The sequence below is a fragment of the Salvia splendens genome, chromosome 7 (genome assembly GCF_004379255.2).
Source record: "Salvia splendens isolate huo1 chromosome 7, SspV2, whole genome shotgun sequence".
NCBI lineage: Eukaryota > Viridiplantae > Streptophyta > Magnoliopsida > Lamiales > Lamiaceae > Salvia > Salvia splendens.
The window spans coordinates 3,474,100-3,499,731 of record NC_056038.1 but is presented as its reverse complement, the minus strand read 5'-3'; the positions used below and the strand labels follow the sequence as shown (position 1 = coordinate 3,499,731).

General features: G+C 34.4%; 2 protein-coding genes across 5 annotated transcripts; both read left to right on the top strand.

Annotated features, from left to right (window-relative positions):
- Nucleotides 1-10,618: 10,618 nt before the first annotated feature.
- Nucleotides 10,619-12,923, top strand: LOC121742321 (transcription initiation factor IIA subunit 2-like). 3 transcript variants are annotated; one of them, XM_042135431.1, is made up of 4 exons: nucleotides 10,619-10,732; nucleotides 10,851-11,006; nucleotides 11,547-11,597; nucleotides 12,563-12,923. In XM_042135431.1, the coding sequence occupies exons 2-4, from the start codon at nucleotides 10,878-10,880 to the stop codon at nucleotides 12,701-12,703; spliced, it is 321 nt and encodes a 106-aa protein (XP_041991365.1). In that variant the 5' UTR covers nucleotides 10,619-10,732; nucleotides 10,851-10,877; the 3' UTR covers nucleotides 12,704-12,923. The 3 variants fall into 3 exon arrangements, with proteins under 3 accessions (XP_041991365.1, XP_041991363.1, XP_041991364.1); XM_042135429.1 differs by having other exon boundaries at nucleotides 10,851-11,009; XM_042135430.1 differs by having other exon boundaries at nucleotides 10,621-10,732; nucleotides 10,846-11,009.
- Nucleotides 12,924-14,383: 1,460 nt separating this feature from the next.
- LOC121742148 (exocyst complex component SEC10b-like) lies at nucleotides 14,384-24,656 on the top strand. Of its 2 annotated transcripts, none has more exons than XM_042135199.1 (25): nucleotides 14,384-14,571; nucleotides 14,923-15,018; nucleotides 15,134-15,370; nucleotides 15,449-15,523; nucleotides 15,686-15,787; nucleotides 15,985-16,035; nucleotides 16,136-16,241; nucleotides 16,608-16,724; nucleotides 17,656-17,747; nucleotides 18,151-18,316; nucleotides 18,393-18,469; nucleotides 19,002-19,100; nucleotides 19,185-19,275; nucleotides 19,845-19,930; nucleotides 20,059-20,232; nucleotides 20,449-20,502; nucleotides 20,604-20,732; nucleotides 20,861-20,953; nucleotides 21,042-21,188; nucleotides 21,317-21,414; nucleotides 21,592-21,676; nucleotides 22,327-22,385; nucleotides 23,443-23,541; nucleotides 23,686-23,769; nucleotides 24,282-24,656. In XM_042135199.1, exons 2-25 carry the CDS (start codon nucleotides 14,923-14,925, stop codon nucleotides 24,358-24,360), a joined length of 2,496 nt encoding a protein of 831 aa, XP_041991133.1. In that variant the 5' UTR covers nucleotides 14,384-14,571; the 3' UTR covers nucleotides 24,361-24,656. The 2 variants fall into 2 exon arrangements, with proteins under 2 accessions (XP_041991133.1, XP_041991132.1); XM_042135198.1 differs by having other exon boundaries at nucleotides 14,912-15,018.
- The last annotated feature ends 976 nt before the right edge of the window (nucleotides 24,657-25,632 follow it).

The following is a 25,632-nucleotide window of genomic DNA, read 5'->3' as shown; positions in this document are numbered from 1 at the left end:
AGTATTAACGAATCCGAGTTGATAATCTTATAGTACTACTATCTATTTGCTTGACAAGGATGCTTTAGTCAAAAGTTTGCAAATAGTATAATCTATCATAGTGGCCTCATGCTTATTTACAATGTGTCCACACTTCAGAAATTGGGAGATAAAATTGAAGATTCATAATGAGATCTTTAACTTCATGTAATTAATCATTCTATCTACCTGACTATGCCAATGATATGCATTATTTCTATAACTACGGATGAATACCATATAAATACAAATATGCAGATGTTAGTGAGATTTGAACGTTTTATATGCCTTCTATCTCAGAAAAATTTACCAACAAGTTAGTTAAAATGAACTATTACATGTATCATGTTGCAATTCTTTCAATATTATGAGTGCCGATTATATGATCATGAGATAATTAAATGATACCACTAATATAAGAATTAAAATACGGACATGGCTGAAAATAGGAAAACTGTGTCCGGTAGTATTGGCATCAGACCATTAATTTGGTATAATTAATTATTGATTGATTAGTTTAGTAGTAGTAACTAACAGCTCGAAAATGACAGTGCTCAACTGGGACGGCCAGAATTAATCTATTTATGGTGGGACCCACAATGCCACGCGTCCCCCAAAATCAAAAGATAAAAATAAAATATCAATAAAATATAAACAACTCAAATTTTCGATATATAGAGTAATTTTAGTATGCTTGGTATTACAATTCCAACTTTAATTTAAATCAGTTAATTAGACCCTTAATTTTAGTTTATGTTACTACTTCATCCACCTTAACTATTCATATTTGATTCAGTTAGTTAAAACAAGAGGAAAAAGTTTAGATGTTCTAAATAATTAAGTACTAGTACAAGACACGAAACATTTGCTTATAACACAATGGCAAAATTAAAGAGATCCAAACCAAAGTTGAAAAATCTAACTATGTGAAAATCCTATTTTTGACATTATCCAAATCAAACTTTGCATTTTGATAGGAGTATAGTATACTTTTATTTATGTGGGTGGGGTGGGGTGGGGTGGGGGTAGGCGGCTACCTGCCAGTCAAATGTATTTGGCCTTCTTCAAGTTCCACTCAAGAGCTATATGGATACCCCACATGTCTATCTATTAAAATAATTAAATGTTATTGTTGCATCTTATTCCAATTCGAAAATATCACTATTTGTCAATTTGAGTTATATTTGACTTCCATAAATACTTACGACTTTACTGCGTTTTGCACATGCTTTTATTCCAAACCAAAATTATCGTGATTTTGCCAAGTGTACATTGATATTTAATTACAAGTGTGAACTCAATTTAATTTCACAATTTTATGTGCCTCAAAAAGTGACAGATTTATAGTATTAAAAATAAATAAAAAATACTGCCAGATCAAAAGATATAGTTTGTGAGTTCAATAAATTCAAAAGGTGTATATATGATTGGATCACAGAATTGTTGCAAAAGGTCGTGATTTTTATGGTATACTAAATTACTCGAAATCTGGTTTGAGTTGTCAGAATGTTTTGAGCAAGCAAAATCATCAAACTCAGCAATCTATTGCGTAGACGAAACTAATAGCAACTCGATGACTACGTGTAAACAATAAATGGGTACTTCATTTTATTGGTCAATATTTTACCAGTTAGTCGTACTCCTACTTAAGTTACAGTAGTAGAATTTAATCAATTACTCATCCGTCCGCGAATAGGAGTCCCGTTTTTCTATTTTGGTTCGTCCACGAATAGTAGTCCCGGTTTATAATTACTATATTTAGTAAAGAGACCCCACATTCCACCAACTCACTTCACTCACATATCATTTAAAATTAATATAAACAAGTGGGACTCATATTCCACTAACTTCCTTGCATCCATTTTTTCTTAACATTTCTTAAAATCCATGCCGGATAGGAATGAGACTCCTATTCGCGGATGGAGAGAATACTATTCATTCACCATGCATTTATAAATGCTTATCATGATTTTTTGGGACTTAGAGTTGGAGTCATGGAGAAATGATGAGATTTGAATTATAAACTTCTCTGTCATGTTTAAAATATTTCTAGAATAAAATGATAGAAACTCGCCATTAAATAGGTACGTAAGTTTAGGAATTGAGTTCAATTCATGGGATATATTACTAGAATAAAATTATTGAGCTAGCCATTAAATACCACTAAATTGGAGTGGAGCCAACGAATAGAGCTTGTCGAGTTTCAAAATAAATGAGACTTCAAAGTCTAATTTAGTGTCAAAATTATAATTTAAATTTAGAGTAGCCAAATTTGAAAGTGATATGCACTATTTAAAAGTGCAAGTTCGTATATTTGATTTTCTACATGTTGTTGGGGTACAAAGCCATCCCACATCGGATGAGTAAGGGAAGTTGGAAGGTGTACATAATTCCTGTCCAACCCCAATTAGTTTGAGGCCTTTTGGGAGTGATCCAAAAACAAATCCGTGCGGGCTTGACCCAAAGCGGACAATATCAAACTAATGTTGCAGCCGACGATCCTAACAAGTGGTATCAGAGCCAAGGTGGCTATGGGCTGTGCCTGGATGAGCCCCGGTTAGAGTCGGGCCCTGAAGGACTCGGGTTAGAATCGGGCCCAGGATGACCCAGGGGCCAGGGCTGGAACCACCCATGTTTGTGTCGACTGCGTTCCCGATGTGGTCTCGGTTTGAGGGGAGGTTTGTTGGGGTACAAACCCATCCCACATCGGATGAGTAAGAGAAGTTGGAAGGTGTATATAATTCCTATCCAACCCCAATTAGTTTGAGGCCTTTTGGGAGTGACCCAAAAATAAATCCGTGCGGGCTTGACCCAAAGCGGACAATATCAAACTAATGTTGCAGTCGACGATCCTAACAAGTGGTATCAGAGCCCAGGTGGCTATGGGTTGTGCCTTGATGAGCCCCGGTTAGGGTCGGGCCCTGAAGGACTCGGGTTAGAGTCGGGCCCTGAAGGACTCGGGTTAGAGTCGGGCCCAGGATGACCCAGGGGCCAGGGCTGGAACAACCCATGTTCGTGTCGACTGCGTTCCCGATGTGGTCTCGGTTTGAGGGGAGGTTTGTTGGGTTACAAACCCATCCCACATCGGATGATGGAGGGAAGTTGGAAGGTGTATATAATTCCTGTCCAACCCCAATTAGTTTGAGGCCTTTTGGGAGTGACCCAAAATCAAATCCGTGCGGGCTTGACCCAAAGCGGAAAATATCAAACTAATGCTGCAGTTGACGATCCTAACAATCCTAACACATGTACTTAAATTTTAGAATCTTGAATTAGAAATTTACATGCATATTTGATTACCGATAAAAAAAATCCAAGAAACTGATGATCAGGAGTAGTAATTTTCTACTTAGAGTGATTTGAATTTTCGACCAATTAAAGTTAACACTTAACTGAAAATGAATAGTGAAATGCAATAATAGTCCATATACTTTGTATGGGTGTTCATATAACATGCAGGATAAACATTAAACACATACTGTACTACTCACAATATAATCAACTATTTTTAAAAAATACTATGTCAATTAATATTTATAGAGTCGTATGTATATGAGTATGTCGAGATTGGACTTTGCCAAGTAGCTCATGTAGTAATATGATAAAGGCAAGTAGTTGGTGGTGCTTCAATTATTGGCTTCTTTATCCTTTTTGATTTTTCATATTCTAAATGGTCCTCACATATATGTTCATGACTATCTATCACTAAATATTAATATTAATAATATTAGTAAACAAATTAATATGAGAAGATGGCTTTTTAATCATATTAATAAATATTCACTCGCAATCATGCTTCTTCTTATGATTAATTGATTATAATCTGTTATGCATTACAATAGTATTGGTTATTTTATAGCAATTGTATTGTAGACAACAGAAGATCAAGAATGCAAAATAGTTTTTGCTACTTTAATATAGAAAATTTCATTTCAAATCAATAATCAAAACTAAGTTTTACTTAATATACGAGCAAAACTAAAATATTTGATCCTCTACCTGAATATATATGTATATAATAAGTAGCTCAAAACAAGGATACAGACCAGATCCATTGTTGTCAAATGTGGTGGTCTTAATCAATTGTACAGCCTATAATGATAGTACAAGAAATTTTAACTATATTCTATCCAAATATTTTTATATATGCTAGTACTACTAGTATTGAGTAATCTTTCAACATTTTTCCTTTTTCGAGAAAATCCCACTAAGAGGAAACGTGTAAATCATTTATAAATGCGTTTGATATTTAGGTCAAACGTTAATTGAACTCAACCTTATGTGCATGGTTGTTCTAGCTGGATCATACAACTGGCTTTCTTTAACTTGAAAGTTTAAAAAAATAAAATAAAATTGTGTTACTTATTTTGGAGAATAATTTGGACAGCGAATTAACGTTGTAAATTTAAGAAAAGAATCTCATTTTGTAGATGCAGCCTTTTAGGTGGAGCATTTGCGAGATTGTTAGGAAAGTAATGAAGATAATGAATTCAATTATCATATGAATATATGGATTGGTGGTAAGTGGTTGGAAAAAGTATTGTACAAATATTTGAAATGTTGCAATTATAGCACTTTTTTCAATTATAACATTAAAACCATGCTGTTTCTCAATAATGAATAACCCCTTTACAATGCTTGTTAAACGTGCAAGAGTTGAGAGAGAGAATGTCGATACACGTTTATTTCTGTGTACGTACAAACTAGTAGTAAAAGATAAATTAGAAAAAGAAAAAGAAAAAGAAAATAGTGAAGCCTATATGTAAAGCTGGATTGGGCCTTCAAAGTAGAGACTCAAAAAGTTAAGCTTATTCGGCCCACCCTCGACAACTTCACGTTGTTTAATCTTTACTATATTTTAATAATATGTTCGTTTATTTATTGTAGTTTACGTACATAGACTATATTTAATAATATGTTCGTTTATTTATTGTAGTTTACGTACATAGACTAGTGACTAGTGATATAGGACAAATACCCCTTAAGTATATAACTAGAGAACAAATCTAAGATCAAGAAATCAATGGTCATGATTCCTTTTAGAATTCTAGCATTATATTCAGGTTTTGATTCACTATATAAATATTTTAGTTCACTCGGGGGTATATTGGTCATTTTGATGAATTAAAATGAGGTGGGTCTTCTCTTTCCCTCATTTGAATATTTCACTTCCGTCTGCTTCTTCTCTAAATCTCCTTCTCTCTTCGTTGAATACATAGGGTTCCGCCACCGTGACCTCCTTTCTTCGTCATGTTTCTTCCATTCCACCCGCCATTTCCTCCATTCCTCGTCGTCGCATAGTTAGAGCTCATCACCGTGCTTTCCTCCATTAATTTTCGGCGTTGTGTCCTCCATTCCTCACCGTGTTTTCTTAATTCGTTTCCTCCGACAATGGCTTCAAACTGGGAAAGCGGAGAGCGACAAAGGAGAAAAAGGCGATGATCGCGTCGCTCAGCTGCTCCATCCGACGACTGAGGGAAAATGAAGTTGGAGATGCGGAATTTTGTTGCCGGAACATGATTTACATTGGAGAAGAAGAAAACGGAGTGCAAATGTTGCAATTCAAGGAATTTGTGTGAGATATCTATAAACTTATATGGATTTACAGTGAAATTTATTTTTGGTTTTGTATATTGTATTTACATTGAAATTTGAGTGATGTATATTGTGATTCTAATGAAATATATTGTATGTACGGTGAACTAGTATATTGCTATGTGAGTTTACTATTTTTTTTCATTTGAGCGATGTATATCACGTTTATAGTGAGTATATTTTGTTTACAGTGAACTTGTATATTAGAATGTGAGTGTACTATTTTGGCATTTGAGTTATGTATATTGTGATTATAGTGAACTAGTATATTAGCATGTGAGTGTACTGATTTGAGATTTGAGTGAAGTATATTATGTTTATAGTGAACTAGTATATTCACACGTTAGTGTACTGTTTTTGCAGTTGAGTGATGTAAATTGTGCTTATAGCGAAGTATATTTTGTTTAGAGTGAAGAATTCCATGTTTAGGGTGAAGTGTTTGTGATCCATGCTTATAGTGCACTATTTTTTCATTCAGTGAAGTAAAATGTACTTAGAGTGAAGTATTTCATGGTTAGAGTGAAGTGTTTGTGATCCATACTTATATTGTTCACTTTTTTTCATTTTAGTGAAGTAAAACGTGCTGAGAGTGAAGTGTTTGTGATCCATGCTTATATTGTTCACTTTTTTTCATTTTAGTGAAGTAAAACGTGCGGAGAGTGAAGTATTTCATGCTTAGAGTGAAGTGTTTGTGATCCATGCTTATATTGCTCTGTTTTTTCATTTCAGTGAAGTAAAACATGCTTAAAGTGAGGTATTTCGTGGTTAGAGTGATGTGTTTGTGATCTATGCTTATATTGCTCTGTTTTTTCATTTCAGTAAAGTAAAACGTGCTTAGGGTGAAGTATTCCATGCTTAGAGTGAAGTGTTTGTGATCCATGCTTATATTGCTCTGTTTTTTCATTTCAGTGAAGTAAAACGTGCTTAGGGTGAAGTATTTCATGCTTAGAGTGCAGTGTTTGTGATCCATGCTTATATTGCTCTATTTTTTCATTTCAGTGAAGTAAAACGTGCTCAGAGTGAAGTATTCCATGGTTAGAGTGAAGTGTTTGTGATTCATGCTCATATTGCTCTGATTTTTCATTTCAGTGTGAAGTAAAACATGCTTAGAGTTAAGTATTCCATGGTTAGAGTGAAGTGTTTGTGATCCATACTTATATTGCTCTATTTTTTCATTTTAGTGAAGTAAAACGTACTTAGAGTGAAGTATTCCATGGTCAGAGTGAAGTGTTTGTGATCCACGCTTATAGTTTCTATAAATGATATGACAACTGTTAATCTTTTGAAATTTGTTGATATACTTAAAGAAAGACGAAGAGAAAGATCTAGAGCAATGAGAGCAGAGGCTAAGATGATAATTGGAAGCATGGCGTCTATGAAGGCAAAGATGATACCAATTTGATATATTCATAACATGTTTCATTTAGTTCACTGTAAACCCTGTTCGGTTAATTTAAATTCAATAGTATGTCCGTAACTAACATTTATATTTTATATAAAAATTTTATCTATTTAGTTCATAGTTATTTAGTTTCTGATGATTTTTTACTAGCTATTTTTTTTCACAAATGAAATACTTGTTATGTATCTAAACAATATACAGTTCACAAATAACTACTCCCTCTGTTCCATAGTCGTGACGACATTTCTTTTCAGCCCGGAGATTAAGAAAAAGGTGTGGAACGTATTAAATAAAAAATAATAAAGTAGGAGAGATGAAAAAGTAGAGATAATAAAGTAAGAGAGAGGGAAAAGTAAGAACGAGAAATGTGTTGACTTTTACTAAAAAGGGAAATGACTTCACTACTATGAAACGTACAAAAATGGCAAAATGACTTCACTACTATAGAACGAAGGGGATATATAAAACAGTTAAATAATTCGCACCTATAGTGAACCCAAAAATAAGTTTGTAACGAAATAAGTATGTTGAACGAAAAGAAAAGATTTCAACGAAACAAAACTCATTAATAGTGAATTAAAAGTCATTAGAAAGTGAACTAAATACATGTAAGAAGTGTACTAAATATATGTAAGAAATTAACTGGAATGAAAAAGCAATAAACTATAGGCATGTAGAATATATTTCACTATATGCACAATATACATCACAACACGCTCAATATACTTCTCTAAAATGGAAAACAGTACACTATAATCCATATTTACTTCACTATAAAACACATTTACTGTCATATAGAGCATATTCAAATGTTTACCAATATTTTTTCAAGGACTGTGATTATAGTGTTATGTTTTTTCATTTCAGTAAAGTATATTGAGCATATAGTGAAGTATATTGTGGTTACAATGATCTATTTAATGTTTATAGTGAAGTATTTTACCTTTATAGTGACACCATGATTACAGTGAATTGCTTACATGATTATAGTGATGTATATTATGTATACAGTGAACTGTATATGTTCTATACATAGTGAAGTATATTGTGTTTACAGTGAAGTGTATTTGCTTTATAGTGAATTGTATTGTGTACATAGTGAATTATATTGGATTTAAAGCGAAGTATATTGTGCTTAGAGCCTTATAGTGAAGTATATTCCAAGACAACATCCATACATTATGAAGTATATTTATGTGAAGTATATTGAGCATATAGTGATGCATATAATATTTATACTGAAATGTTATTTATAGTGAATTAAATATAATGTTTGATCTTTCAGTGAAGTAAAGTGAACTAATTTTATCTTAAAGTGCACCATCTTCGATCATCTCATAATTCAATTCATGAGATGGTGAATTAAACTCTTGTGATGAAATATTGAATTAGCAAATCCTGAAATCGACAATTGACGATGGAGAAATCATCTTTTGAGATGATATACAGATATAGTAGATCGTGAAATCCACAAGTGAGATGGAGAAATCAGCTCTTGCGATGAAGATTTTGCAATTAACAATGAATATTGCTGAGCGTGAGCGTAACGATGAAGATTACAGCAAATCAGCATGAGTCTTGCTACGTCTTGTTGACGCGATGGAATTTGTTGAGGAAGAGAGGGGTTCTACTGTTGTTGCGATGCCACTCCACGTCGATGGCGTCGGAGACCTCTTAGTGGCTAGCGGTGATGGATGAGAGGGATATGAAGTTGCAGGAGGTGGAGCAGGAGGAGGCGAGGGCACGGGGATGGAGGTCTGCCGGTGCTGCCAGCGGTGGCAGAGCGGAGGAGGGTGTCGCCGAGTTTGATTTTGTGTGAGCAATTCCTGTGAGATTGAGTGATTCTACCATAAAATCTGGTTTCCAATAATGCCCTTATTCTATTTTTTATTAATTAAATAGACAAGGTTTGTTGTCTTTATTTTTAGCCTTTGGATTGACATATTGTGTGGTTGAGATTTATTCTCTAGTTATACACTTAAAATTAGTTAGACCTTGATCACTCCTCTACGTACATATATTTACTAGCGATGGGTCATCTTCTCATGCTTATAACACCATAATCTAAAATTAAGACTAAATCTACATTCTTAGATTTTGAAATAAGTGGATGAAATTAAAGCTCACAAATTTCAATAAATAGTAGACAAAATATCAACAAAGGGGTAATATCGTCATTATGTTATCATATGATAATGTTCGTGGGTTTTTTTATATCAACATAGTGTATTACAAATATCAACAATATGACATGAGGATACCAACACAATTACAAGAAAATATCAACACATTTTATTGATATTTTACATACACAATATTGAGATTTCTTTTTGCATTTGTTGATAAAATCTGTTTATCAACATGTACGAAAATTGAAATACTCCCTCCGTCCCAAGATAAGTGAGCACAAACTTTTCGACACGAGATTTAAGGAAATGAGGTTTTGTTAGTAAAGTGAAAAGTGAATAAAGTAAGAGAGTAAATAAAGTAGAGAGAAAAAGTACGAGAGAGAATACCAAAAAAAGAAATGACTCACTTATCTTGAGACGTCCCAAAAAGGAATGTGAATCACTTATCTTGGGACGGAGGGAGTATAAATTATCAAATTTCATTACCCGAACATCGCCGGAACATATGCAATTGAGATCTCGTTGGAATCCTTGTAAAATTATCTTTAATTTGATATATTTTTTGTGAAAAAATAATTTAAATCGAGAGAGTTACGTTAATCTAAAGTTTTGATATATTTTTATGAGAGAGAATTGTCATTAATACCCTTTAAATTTATTTATTAATTATTTAAATTTAAAATATAATACACTTATTATTATTTTAACCATTGAATCTCTTAATCTAATGACTAAGAATTGATCTTATTTTTAGATTGTTAATTAGCTAGCAATCGATCATATCCCTACTAGGGATAAAGTAAATAAAATAAATAATTTCAAAATAAAATAAAAATAATCCATTGAATCACACTATAAAAAATTGAGCCCACTCTCTCTTGGTGGGCCTATTGTGTGCCGATCAAATATAAATTTATCGAATTAGAAAATCTAAATTGGCAGCAATATTTTTTTTATGGAAAAAGTCAGCAACTTTTTTGCACAAACAGTTATAATTAATTAAAAATTACATACTGAATGTTAAAAAATAATGAATCTAATCGAATGACATGCATAAAACTTAATCTACTCGTTATAATAAAAACTAAAAACATGATTCTAACTGAATAACAATCATAAGACTTAATCTTACGAGAAATTATTGGGAACACGACGCATCAAAACTTCATCTTGTGAAAATTTACCGGTAGCGCACATTATCTAGGGTATCGGCTTTAGTTCTTATGCTATTAATTTATGAGATCAAATATTAATCTGAATCTATGAGAACGACCGACTTATTTAATTCATCAAATTGATTAACAAACATCAACTAATTCATCAAGTCCAGATATACCCTGGCAGGTGCTTATAATTACAGTTAAACCCCCGCTATATTGTAAAACCCGTGAATGGTAAATTAGTCTTTTCGCTTTCTCCTTGCTATTCAGGCGCTATATAATCCCCCATCTTAAAATCTAGGGTATAAAAGGCCCAATTCTCTCCCTCTCTTTTTTTCCACCTCTCATCAGTCTCTCTCCATCGTTGCACGCGAAGAATCTCTGCAAAACTTTCTGGATCGGCAACGATCAATCATTCGGCCAAGCGGGTGAATTTGTTTCCTTGATTCGTATATTTTATTTTTTCTGTCTTTCGGATTTATTAGGTTGTCGAGGACTGAATTTCGATTGCGATTGTTTTTTACCACTTGGACTCTGTTAGTGTAGGTGCAGTAGTACTGTTGTTGGAGAAGAATGGCGACCTTCGAGCTGTATAGGAGATCGACGATTGGTATGAGCTTGACCGAAACTTTGGATCAGATGGTTTCTAGTGGAACTCTGAGCCCCGAACTCGCCATTCAAGTTTTGATTCAATTTGATAAGGTTGTCAGTTTCTTGCTTAATTGTATAATTTATGATAATTGTTGACTATTCTGAGCTGATTTGGGATCATAGTCGTGGCTGTTAATTCAATTATCAGATAAGAGGTTTGATTAGTTAATAGTATTGAGGAATTTCAATTGGCTGTCGGAAGACTGATTTTGAAGTGAGCATTCATGCTAGTACCCTTTTTTTTTAATCTCCAATGATTATTTATTTAGTTTAAAATTTCTCATTTCGTTCGTTTACTTTTCCATGTAATTAAATGTCATGAGACAAGTAATGAAATAATGCTTTCTATCAAAGTTGATAAGTTGCTCAAAATCCAACTGCCACTTGGTAAAATATCGTATATGTGCATGGAGGAATTGGTTCAGAATTTTACATTCTTCATGGAGTTGATACAGATTCGTAGGAATGTGATTGTAAGTTGATGGCTGGGTGTTAGCTCTAGACTGTTATGTTACTTACTGTTGGAATTTCTAATACTTACATGCATGCTCCACACTTGAATTATATCTAATGTTGCACCTTGGTTTGCAGTCCATGACTGAAGCTCTGGAGACTGAGGTGAAGACCAAGGTTTCCATTAAGGTGAATGGATTTGTGTTATAAAGTACTTTCTCCATGTGCGTTGCAAATGCCTGCTGAATGAAATTGGCTAATAGTGAAAGCTGACACTTACAATTTCCGTCATTCTATGCCGTTATTTACATTATATTTTTTCTCGGTTGTGCTAATAGTGCATCTATTGGTTGAATCTATGCTGATAGAGTGATAGTATTACTGTCATTACTATTATTAGTGTTGTGGTTGCTATTGTTATCTTGGCGATCATTGTTTTATTTTGTTTCATTTAGTTTGATGGAAATGTCATGTTGACTGTACTGTTACTTTTACAGAAACTAATGGCTTACAATAAATTAATTTGAAGAATATGTACATAGTCAAGATATTTGGTTAGATTGCTATCAGTGGTTTGATTGTATGTAAACACGATTTCTACAGGTTACTAGGATTTTCAGTGTCATAATCTGAAAGCAATTTTTTTTATAATAGTAATATGGTAGAATTTGCCAAGATTATAGGGATGCGCATACAATTATAATCTGTAAAACTCCTACCAGAGAAACATAATACTCTGGTTACAGTCGTTTGCCGTTGGATTTGCCCCTTTCCTCCTTTATCTATGTGAAATTATTATTTGATTGAGATATTTTTGTTGCATGGAGTTCTCTTGAGCTACTAGTGGTATGGAGGTAGATTGCTTGAGCTCTTAGAATAATGTCACATAGAGAGCGACTGCTTTATGGTCTTTGTGAGTTTTCTATAAAGAAGTTGTCTTTGTAAATTCTTCTGAACTTATAAGCTATTTAGAAAGACAATCTGATGTTCACATATGGCGTGGAGCAAACTTTCTGTTGCCAGTTGTTCATTGAATGAATTTCTTGTTTCCAATTTTTGGTGTCTCTTCTCTTTCGTTGTTACCATGTAGTGCTATACTACAAAGGGGTTCATGATACAGCTGCTCCATTTTCTCTATGACTTTGTTGTTACAGGGACATCTCCATACCTATCGATTCTGTGACAATGTGTGGACTTTCATTTTACAAAATGCTCAGCTGAAAAGCGAGGAAGGCCAGGAAACTGTTGATTGTCTCAAGATAGTCGCCTGCGACTCAAAGTTACTAACTCAGTAAAAAAGATAGATTGCTTGTAGTTTCTGTGTGGATCTGGTAGTATTTGAGAAAAGTATTGCTAGTAAGGAGAGGTTATTTGAAATTCCAGAGGCACGTCGTGTTTGTATTTGAGAAAAGATTAATGGCCGATGGAGAACATCGGAAAATTAACACTACTAAGCTATCATTGGTGATGGCTACTGAATTCATAATTTTGGCATTATGCACCTTCTTCTTGTCACTTGTGGCTTGAAATTTATCGATGTTATTATTATTAGAATTATTTTGCACAGGTTTGGTCGAGTGTATAATTTTCCTGTAGGAAATTTATATGTTGATGCGTGTCAGTTATCACTAATTCTCCAAATTCAAAGTAAACAAAAATAAAATGCGAATTCTGCCAAAAAAAAATCACTACTATTATTTTCTATTAAAATTAGTACTACAATTTAATCAGATTTTTTATTGATTCGAATAGAAGTTTACAAAAGCTATATAGTCGTTTATAACTTATTGTGCGAAAACTATATCGTAGTAAAGAACGTAAACTTTCAAGTTTTAACAGCTTTCCGTGCGAAAATTTATTAAGAAAACCAGACTTATCTTTAACAAAAGTAAAGGCCTAATACTATAAGGTAGTGATAAATGTAATACAAATTGTACTTATACATGATTGAATTTTATAGATTTTATTTTTAAAAATCAATTTATAAATATTAATTAATTTAATATAAATTACCTACTAATCATTCTTCAATAATGTATGAACTTGCATTGCAACCCATGGTTATGGACCCAAATCTTTTAGTATGGAACATTTCCATGGATATGGACCCGAATCCGTTAGTATGGAACATTTTCTTTTCCAAGTGAAATCCCTTTGTATATGAAAGAGTGAAAAAGTGCTTTCGTTGTTGTGGAATAAGAAGCTTGTCATACTTACCGTTACCGCATGTTGGCATGCGATTCTACTTTCCAAAGGTATTGCTAAGGTAAGCTTCTTTAAAATTAAATAACTACAAAGTTAAGAAAAAATAATTATTTTATTGAATACTTATTTTCATTCAATCTCGGAATCATGTGAAAAATTGTCAAAAAATTTCTGTATCATTGCTTTTTATTGCTATAAAATAGTAATACTCTACAACTAATACAAAAACTAATTTATAATTTAATTCAATTTAATTTCCAAATTTAGAATAATACTTATGTACATATACCATTTATATATATTTATCTCAGCAACCGAACAACATCTTATACATATCCCATTACAAATGAAACGTTTTTCTTTTTTTATTGTCCCATTAAAAATGAAATATTTATAAAATAGAAACAACACCATATCTACTTTTTCTTTTCCCATACATTATTCTCTTTTTATTGCAGCAAGATCTGCCCCTCCGTTGCCAACTGCGCTACGCCTCTGCGGGCCATTATTCTCTTTTTATTAATTTATAAAACAACACTACATAAAATTCCGTGTTGAAGACCAAATATTTCAGACGTGGAGTATTTATATATTGGGATGGATTTAAAAAAAAAAAATCCCTTTTTACCGTCAAATTTTCACTGGAGTCTTTTACTTTCTTCTACAGTGAAATGGAAGTCTTGTTTGAGTCCTGACGGTTAGTTCAAGGCAGTAAAACCTAACCCCCAAACCACGGCTTTTACTTTAAGCACAGCTGGGTCTAATTATTCAACCTTGTATGCCTCTACATTATTTGCAGTTCTGTATATTATCATTCCGGCTTTCCTAATTCATATACGTATCGCATTCTGCGATCTGCACAAAGCCTCTCTTTCTCTTCTACAGTAACCTCACAAGTTATTTTGTGCTCTGCTTTCTTCTCTGCCGTGAAGCTCGTTGGACATCGGAAGAACCCGAGGTAAGTTCTGGATATCGATTTTGTTGCCGACTTTCTCATTTTTGGTTTAATTCATGCTTTTTTAATTGATCGGTCATTCTCTGCCACATTTCGAGCCATTAGGTTTGTGATTCAGTGCGGAATTCTGGATTCTGTTGGTTCAATTGGTGTATTTTTGGCCACTTTCTAAGTTTATTTAGTCGTTTTGCTTACGATCTGTGGTTATTGGTGGTTTAAACGGGACAACTTTTAGTTCACATCAGTTTTTGTTTACATTCTTTTTGTATTAAGCTAATTCACATTGGCTGCTTGTTATTTACTTTTCGTGCCCACGCTATCCATCATGGTTTCTGATGTGTAGATATGGCTCAGATGAAAGAGACTACGAATGGGACCAGGACTGGTAGATTTTCAAAATCTCCATCAGCTGACCCCTACCCGCTTGTTCTAGACATTAATGACTTTAAGGTGACGACTTATGCATATGTTTCTCATAGAGAGCGCGGGTGTTTCTGTCTGTTTGCACACCGGATGGGATTTTACCAGGCGTGCTAATTACTGTGTGCTGTATATGTACAACTAGGGGGACTTTTCATTCGATGCACTATTTGGGAACTTGGTTAACGACTTGCTACCTTCTTATGTTGAAGAAGAAACCGATGCTTCTGAAGGGAATGGTGCAACGGATGCTATTCCCAATGGTCAATTGAATGCAGCAAAAGCAACCCAAGCGTCATCGAGCCCGTTTTTTCCTGAAGTTGATTCTTTATTATCTTTGTTCAAGAATTCATGTATGCAGTTGGTTGATCTTAGGAAACAGGTGGAACTTCAGCTAATCTCCTTTCAGTGTTATGTTAATCACTAGGTTGATCTCCCTAATATTGATGTTTGTTCTCAGATTGATCAGAAACTCTACAATGATAAAAGTGAAGTTTCTGCTCAAGACTCTAAGCATCGGAAGACACTTTCTGAGGTCAGTTAGATTGATTTGATAGATTTTTATTCTATTTATATGAAGGCTTGCCTTGCATATTGATGCTTTCCATATGATTGGGACGTACTTATTTGTGGTAACTCTGGTTTCATCGCAAAGGGATGCAACATGCTTCTAACTATTTCTAGTGGTTTTATGCAGCTGGAAAAAGGCGTCGACGGCTTGTTTGACAGTTTTGCAAGGTTGGATTCACGTATATCAAGCGTTGGCCAAACTGCTGCTAAGATAGGAGACCACCTGCAGGTAAAGTCTGCATAAAGATTCTAATCCTGTTTCCCAAGCATTTATGTTTATTTTCTTCATCATATAATGTTTTTAAATATACTGATACTGAAGCTAGTCCAATACTAGATAATTTTTTTTCTACTGATGCTATTTCAAATTGTTGCATTGCTCATTTCTTCCTTGTGTCATATTTATAGCTTTCTTGTTTTTTTCAGAGTGCTGATGCTCAGCGAGAAACTTCCAGTCAGACTATAGATCTCATCAAGGTATTTTTTTTATGCTTGGCTTCAAGTTCCTTTTAATTATCTGCATGAGGTAATAGGCTATCCAGTATTCCGTTTGAGTAGCATGTGATCATTCATGCAGTACTTGATGGAGTTTAATAGCAGTCCTGGTGACCTAATGGAACTATCACCTTTATTTTCTGATGATAGCCGGGTAGCAGAGGCAGCTTCCATAGCACAGAAATTGAGTAAGATACTAAAAAGATAATATTTTTTAGCAGGCTGTTCTATTCTTTTCTCTAGCCATTCTTGAAGTTGTAAGACCTTCATTTCTTGGAAAATTATCTTTTTCATCAGTGCTTGAATTATAAACTAGGCTATGTTTATCATGAAATACACAAACTTGTGTTTCAGAGTCGAATCAAATTTTGGTCCCTGTGATACTTTCTGGAACACCATAAGGTGGAAATGCTTAGAAATATCTGAACTACCTGGAAAATAGTACTTTTGTGTTTTGACAATAGAAATAATAAATCTTGATTTCTGTAATGCTGTCTTTCTGTAAGTAATTTTTTGTAATGCTGTGAAAAGTCCACCAACAAGTTTCATTTCAGGATCATTTGCGGAGGAAGATATTGGAAGGCAAGGCATTGACTCATCAGTCACAGGAAATGCGACAGCAAGCAGAGGATTAGAAGTGGCAGTTGCTAATCTCCAAGAATATTGCAACGGTGTGATATCTTGTCTAATTTATTAATCTAACACTATGGACAATATTAGCAACTTGCCAACTTGATAAATGATCATAGGCTTGAACTAGAATGAAGAAGCATTAAGTTTATGCTTGTATACAAAATCAAACCAGTTTCCTGAAAAAGTCTGATGCAAAGCAATTGTAAAGGGTATACTGGAAGTTTCTGCCATAATATTCATGGACATGTGCCCCCTATATTGTATTTTTTGCCATGTAATGTTGCGAGAAGGATGAGGTGACAACCTATTAATTTGTTCAAACTAAAGCGTGTTTAAACATGTTCTATGATTCCAGCAGCAGCTATGCATAGTCGTAGGATATGCATTCCAAGAGCAAAATCAGTCATATATTAATTAGGGTTCTAGTAAAGGGTAGACTGGAAGTCATGTTGGTATTCACCGTAGCTTCATTTTCAACATCAGATCGGAATCAGATACTCATATTTAAAAAGGAGAACCATTTACAACATAAGCTGCATCCCCCCCCCCCCCCGGTGCAGTGATTATACTTAAGTGGGCGAATCCATTGGCTTGTTGTATGTCACCTTGGGCATAAGAAAGTGTGTAGTATCCTTCACACTACAGTAGGACATGACTCAGGTCAAGTCAAAGTGATAAATTCCTTCTTACTTCAAATTCAATCATGCTCTGATTTTCCATGTATAGATTCTTGTTTTCGTATTTCATTTTGTTATTTGGTTTCCTGGAATGCTATTTTGAATTGACTTTTACATATTTAAGTTAGATTCACATGCCTACTCTATGTTGGTATAAAGACATGAGACGTGTTTCGTATAGTGATAAGTTGCTTGAAGGGTACTTAATGCATCAATCTAGTTTCTCAATTTCAATCTGATAATCTTATGTCTAAACACATGACACTTCTTCTGTTTAAAAATGGACATCCAGAACTGGAAAACAGATTGTTGGCCAGATTTGATGCTGCATCACAAAAGCGGGAACTGTCCACAATGGCAGAATGCGCTAAGATTTTGTCACAGGTAGCTGGTTTTATTTCACTTGCACGTTATTGTCTTACCATGATCATGCTGGATACACTTATTCAGTTTTCAAGTCGAGGAACCAAACCTTGATTTTGAAATAAGAAAACAGTCTAGTCCTTCTCTTCTGTTTTTCTTTCATTTGTTTTGCCAGGCGGCCTCCAGGAATGGGGGGAGGCACTAGGTAGTGTGTTGATCAACTTTTAGTACTTATGTTTGATCTTTGATTACTTCCATATGTTTGTGCTTTGTGAAACTTTCTTCTTATAGTGTATCTTAACAAATGGATTCCAAAAATACAAATACTTTAGATAAATAAAAAGAGAGATAGAGAGAACTTGTAGTCTCTGACTCTCTGGACAAGACTTCATGCCAATCTTCACATATTAGTTTTGGAATTCAGTTCAACCGGGGAAACAGTGCTATGCAACACTATGTGGGTCTACGCCCAATGTTTGATTTGGAGGTCATGAATGAAGATGCCAAATTGGTTCTTGGTGACCCTGGCTCTCAACCTAGTCCAAGCAATGTTGCACGCGGGCTCTCTTCTCTGTACAAAGAAATTACAGGTTTGAATTCCACCCTATTTCATGAAAGTTTCAGGTTATGATATGCTCCTCTCATATTCACCTGATTGACAACCAGATACTGTACGGAAAGAAGCTGCAACAATAACTGCAGTGTTTCCGTCACCAAATGATGTCATGCTAATATTGGTTCAGGTATTTTTCAGTCACTCTGCATTTGATAGGTTTGAGTTTTTTTACTTTGATTTATGCTACTATATACACATCTATTAGGAATCTCTTTTTTGCCTGACTAAAATAACCTATATCTATTAGGAATCTCTTTTTGCCATTTTCCTGATAGTTCAATGCATATCAGTAATTTTTTCTCAAGAGAATAATCTATCTCTTATAAACTTGTGCTTGCTGGGCTGATAGGCCATACATTGAAACAATTGGCGGAAAAAAAATAATACCTAACTAAATGAACAATCCAAGAGCTCTAAAATTATTAATGCGACTGCTTTGGCAGATAGTATCAAAATGCATGCAAAAATAAAGCCAATCAAGAAATACATCCTGGTTCAAGAAATAATTCCTGCCTTCCTGGTTTCTAGAATGACTAAGTTATTCCATTTATGTAAACTGCGAATTTTTTATTTGTTAAGTCAGGCTAGTCAGCAAACTGCGAAATTGTATACATTTTAAATTTTTAAAAATTGATTTTGAGATTTCTTATGAATTTCAGCGTGTCTTGGAAGACCGAATTCCTAAACTCCTTGAGAAGCTATTGGTGAAACCATCCCTTCTTAATCCACCTCCCATGGAAGACGGTGGGCTAATATTGGTAAAGTTCTATTTTTAGCTGCTAATTGCTTCTTACAAATTAATGTTTTGAGCAATGTTAACAAGTATAGTTAATTACCAACAGTATCTGAGACTACTAGCAGTGGCATATGAAAAGACACAGGATCTTGCTCGAGATTTACGTGGCGTAGGATGTGGTGACTTGGATATTGAAGGTATATATGAAATTTCCTGATAATACTTGTTTAGTTGAGTGACTTCATCATTTGAGTTAACTGCAACATTAGGCTTTACTTAATATATTGAACAGACATAGAATGGTCTATTGACGACCCTATGATTCACTTTATCTGCTTGATATTGTCTAATCTAAATTTATCTGGTAAAATGTCCTCAACTTTCCATGTTTGGGAGCATCAAGGTTTCACTGGCTCAAAGCTTAAGGAAGGAGACCTTGCTCAGAAATATGTATTGAAGCCATGCAACCCATAAGCACTCTAGAAACTATAAATTTGAATATTCGTATCTGCAGAACATACATTTAGATAGAGAAATTAACGTAGAGTTCATGAGCAATGTAGGCAAGCATAAATCATTTCTGAAAAAACACAACCAGTAACTTTCAACCACTTCTTGGATCTTAATTGTTATTTCCCTCCATTAATCGTGAGGTTTAACATCTTCTGGAATATTTTTGCATGCTCTGCACTAGAGCTGCAGATATATGATATTATCAACATTTATCAATACAGTTATGTGATCTTTGTTTTTTTCTGTTTCCCAGGCTTAACAGAGTCCTTATTTCTTCCACATAAAGATATTTACATAGAGTATGAGCAGTCTTCTCTCAGACAAATGTATAAATCAAAGGTATACATGGACTACAAAATTCCATATCTTCATTTCTTAGGCCTCCTATATTTTATTGACTCAATTTCGTTTGATGTCTACATTCCTACACTAACTTTCAAATAATAATTATGTTTTGTATTATTAAGATGGAGGAACTGAGAGCTGAAAGCCAGCAGTCATTGGAATCAAGTGGGACTATTGGACGTTCAAAAGGAGCTTCCGTATCATCTTCACAGCAGCAGATATCTGTCACTGTGGTGACTGAGTTCGTACGCTGGAACGAAGAAGCTGTTTCTAGATGTACTTTGTTTTCATCACAGGTATATAAATCTTCTATTCTGAAGCTTCCATATCATCTGAGTTTTAAAGGTTCAGTATCAATATTTCTTAATTGTTATTCTAGCTTTAGTTTAATGTCCTCTACTAACATCATAAACTATTTTTCAAATTTAAGGTCCTAGATCTTGTTCTTATTAGTTTCTGTAGTTAATTACAATAGGTTCTTGATCATTGAATATCCCCTTGTCATTCTGCAGCCTGCTGCACTTGCTGCTAATGTACGGGCTGTGTTCACTTGTCTCTTGGACCAGGTGACATTGGGAGTCTCACTCCTTTTTTCCCCTACTTATCTTTTATAGGAGTTCCAATAATTAATTTTTTGTTCCATCTGTCATCCTTTCACCTACTTCAGGTCAGCCTATATATTACTGAAGGTTTGGAAAGATCTCGAGACAGCCTGACTGAAGCTGCCGCGTTGAGGGAGCGGTTTGTTATAGGAACTAGTATGAGTCGAAGAGTTGCAGCTGCTGCTGCTTCAGCTGTAATCACTTTCTCTATTACCTTATTATGTTGTTTGTATTCTCTCTGTAAGAGATGGGAGGGGTGGTGCTTTCTGAGGTATGCTCTGTTAATCAATTTAACCATTGTGAGATCTTGTAATGCTAACAGGCGGAAGCTGCTGCTGCAGCTGGAGAAAGCAGTTTCAGATCTTTTATGGTTGCTGTACAGCGTTGTGGAAGTAGTGTAGCTATTGTTCAGCAAGTCAGTAGGCTGTGTGTTTGTTTATCATTGCTGATGTTAATCCTAAAATTTGGTATAATTCTCATTAACATTAAACTCTCGTTTGCAGTACTTTGCAAACACTATTTCTCGGCTTCTATTGCCTGTGGATGGTGCTCATGCCGCTTCCTGCGAAGAAATGGCTACAGCAATGTCCAGTGCAGAAGGTGCTGCTTACAAGGGGCTCCAGCAGTGCATTGAAACAGTGATAGCTGAGGTTTGTAGTTACTTCTTCCTGATCTTTAAGTTCCTTTACACTTCATTTCGTTGCATTGTATTTCACTGGATTTCTCCAAGTAAACTGATTTTGAAGTTTTGAACTAATTGATGTTGACCTTCGTGCAGGTTGAGAGACTGCTATCAGCTGAACAAAAAGCAACAGATTATCGTTCACCTGATGATGGCATTGCTCCTGATCACCGACCAACAACTGCATGCACAAGGTTTAAAATCATAATCATATTTAGTTAATGCAGTAAATTTCTGGATATAGCATTTCTTTAATATCTGTTAGGATCTTTATCTTCCAAGTTTATCTTCCTGTTGCATTTTCATAGTTCGGGGCCACTACATATGCCATTTTATAAAATTACATTTCACTCATCTCTTTTTTATATCAGGGTTGTTGCTTATCTATCCCGGGTTCTTGAGTCTGCTTTCACTGCTCTTGAAGGTCTTAACAAACAAGCATTCCTGACAGAGCTGGTATGAATATGTTCTTTAAGCAACACTGGGTTTTGGATGATGCCATGGTTTTCATTTCCCTCATCCTTTCTACATTATGTATGCATGTAATCATAGTTCACTGTACTTGAGCATATATCCGATTGTTTTCGAGGCAGCAATTCTAAGAAAAGTGAATGAAGAGGGAACATGATAAATAAAATGGGCATTACAAGATATATTAAGTTAAGACATCACTTTATAGGTTGGCCGCTAAATATAGCAATAATATTGTGGATCTGTTGAGACCTTAGACAAGAAGTTAATGTTTAGGTAACAAAAATATATATTTGCCTAAGAGATTATATTTTCCCTTGATCTGGCTTGTAGTTAGATCTCAAAGATGAGATTTTCCTTAACTTTTTTCATGATATATCATCTTCTTACTGCTATATACTAGTAAATATCTTTTATTGGGGAATGTTTCTAACTATAATTTTCTCCGAGCTATGTCATAGAACGGTAGTAGTGTTATAAGTTGCAATGGAATATTTAACTCTTGTACCAATTGAACTAGTGGCATGCCGTACCAATCAATTTCATTAAATGTGAAGTTTATGTACTGTTTGTGCATCAGTATGTCATCGGATTCAACGGCATTTTTGAATTGTAACTTAATTGTTGGCTTTCAGGGGAATCGCTTGCACAAGGGGATGCTGAATCATTGGCTGAAGTTCACTTTTAACCCAAGGTATGTCTTGATTTATGCCTGGATCACATGTCAAGAGCTGTCTTCTGTATTTGTACATTTTTTTTCATGTTCTTGACTGATAGGCATATATATAAACCACCTTTTTTTCATTCCTCAATACCATTCTCATGCCTCATCCCTTATAACCGGTTACCCATTTTAGAGAAGCTCTTTTAGTGAATTGGTGGGATATTTCATCTAGGAACCTTCTACTGAGTACCTGTTTCAGACACTTATTCAAAGAGGTTGTGTTCTATAATCTATTAGATGTGGAATTAATAAGTTCTGAAGGTTAAATAAGTAGTACTCCCTCCGTCCCATGTTACTTGCACTGTTGCTTTTCGGCTTGTCACAAACTCCTTACACTATTTATAGTTTAAGTTAGAACTTAGAATTAATGCATTTAATTAATATGTTAGATTAAGTTAAGAGCTCATTTATTAAGTGATGTCTCATTACACTTAAAATTCTAATTTAATTACACTAAAAAATCAATCCCAAATTTACGGCCTAAAATGAAAAGTGCGAGTAACATGAGACGGAGGAAGGACTATCTACAAGATGGTTGCTTTACTCGCTGTGTAATGGTGTGTTCAGGAGACATAGTTTTCATTATATTGAGATGGGTTTGCCACTTTGCCTAAGCTTATCCAATGAGCAAGCTCCAATCCTTTAACAAATTGGACTTGTAAAAAGTCATCGCTTATTAGAAACGAAACCTGAAACTTTATGATCAAGAATCGTTAATTATGGCCCTGAGCATGAAAGGGTAAATTGAGTCGACAGGAATAACATTCTTTTTTTTATTCTCTGCATCTGAAGTGTTAATAGCATCTCCGTCAATGCTCTCAACCAAATCATACCATCGATACAAAATGAGAGAACTAGAATGCTACATTGTGGCAATATTTGACCTTGCAGATTAGCAATGGGAGGATTCAGTTTGAGGATTTGCAAACAGATCTACTTTACTTGATTAAATTACCTTTACTGTCCCTCTTCTAAATATATATCATCTGTCATTTATCACTTGCCTAATCTGTTCCCGTGTCTGCAGTGGAGGGCTGCGGCTTAAGCGTGATATCACAGAATATGGTGAATTTGTTCGCAGTTTTAATGCTCCCACAGTAGATGAAAAGTTTGAGTTGCTGGGCATGTAAGTAACTTCATTGTTGACTTGTTGTCACTTAAATTTCTCGTTGATACACCAAAAAGGAAGCAAGTTCAGACTTGAGAGTATGGTATTTATTTATTTTGAATCAACATTTTCTAATTATAAAATGCCAAATATTCTCTCCAGCATGGCCAATGTCTTTATTGTTGCTCCCGAAAGTCTTTCAACTTTGTTCGAGGGAACTCCAAGCATCAGAAAGGATGCACAAAGGTAACAACTATTCTTAGCAATATCTAAAACAAAATGACTGGATATTGCATAACTGCACATGTATTATGTATATGTCTTTTTTGTTTACATGATTCTTTTGGTGGGTGTTTACATGGAGTGATATGATGAAATACAAATAATCCAAGCTAATCCACCATTTTCCTTCATAGATTGATATTATAATGGTTTAATTACTCAATCTTGTTATATCAATCTATCCTATCACTTCAAGGATGATGCAAAATTTATAAAATAATCCAATTCAATCAAATGTTTTGGATAACTCGACATGTACTTTAATCATCCAAATTGGATGATTATTTATCGCCCCAAAGTTGGGTTGAGTATCTAAGCATTCTCCAATCCTACTGTAGGATTCTCATTCACTAGGCTTATTCTGCCACACTTCCGTAACTTCTACTAATATGGAGTACATGTTTATTTGATGGCTATTAAATTTTCACTTATCACTGTTTCCTGTTATAACGAATTAAAATGGCTGCAAAAATCAGGTTTATTCAGCTTAGAGACGACTACAAGAGCGCAAAACTGGCAGCTAGGCTTGCCTCTTTGTGGCCCAGCTCAAGTTAATGTGGGGATACTCTACTGAACAGTTGATTAGTTGCTGAGAGAAAGTTGTGTTTTTCCCATCTGATATAGGAATGGTGATCAGCTGTCAGGATACTAACAGCGCTGTTGATTTAAGCCCTCGATTCGTTTTCAGGTGAAGCTGAATTCATTCTCCCTTGTTAGAAATTATCTATGGTTTATGTTAAAAAGTTGTATGATGAGTGTTAGGCTCGACTGCTTGCTACACAGCCTTAGCCTTGTATGTTGTATCTATATGCATTAAATTCCTTCAATGATTGAGAACTTCTATTTTTGTTCTTCTTGGACCTAGATTGAGTTTTGCTTTTCAGTGGAGACGTATTGTTTTTTCGTGTGTTTTAATATTATAATCCTAATAATTTACCTTGAACTAACAGAATAATTATGAATAATACTACTACTATTTACGATTTTGTTTGACCTTTTTTGAGTGGAGTAAAAAGAGATCATATCAATGTTCATAACCAATATTTTTCATATGTGGGCATTCGAAATGTGGAGTATGTAGAGTTTTATTGATGATTTTATGTGAAAGCATTTGCAGTAGGCAAATTGGTGGAGATGTTGGACGAGCTATTTGAATAACGCCACTTGTGTAAGTCAAGAAGCAACACAAGTCTACTTAAATTTTACAAGCAAAACATCTAAGCAGTTATATACTTCTCCATAATGATGATGATAATAATAATAAAAATAATAAAAATAAAATAAAAGGATAATTAACTAAGACCCTATCCATAAGAAGATGAGAAAGAATAGTCAGATTTAAATTTTGTGGGTTTTGTTGCCACCATTTTCCGCATATCCAAAGACCTTGCTCTTCAATAAGACCAATAGTTATATGGAGGCAACATCATGGGCTGTGACGGAAAGTATTATTTTTTTTATCATTAAATAATTAGAGGCCATTAATCACTGATATGATTGATTCCTTTATTTCCATTTAACTCAATTTCCAACATCTCTCTCTGCAAATAACCCAGATTCCAAAACAGAAATAATTTAAACCCACCGGCCACCATTGCATCCAAATATTATATCACAGAATCATCTTCTCATTTTGATTTATTGGTGTTCTCATTATTAGTATTTCATTAATCTTTCTGACACCTTCATACCAATTATCATAGGGGAATCGTATTTTATTACATATATTCAGAGGTTGTATTTGCCGATGATTACAAGTTAGCCATTGATGGGGTGCGTACTAAACAAGCCCAACAGCAATGACGGCCCATCAGCCCAAGGAAGAGT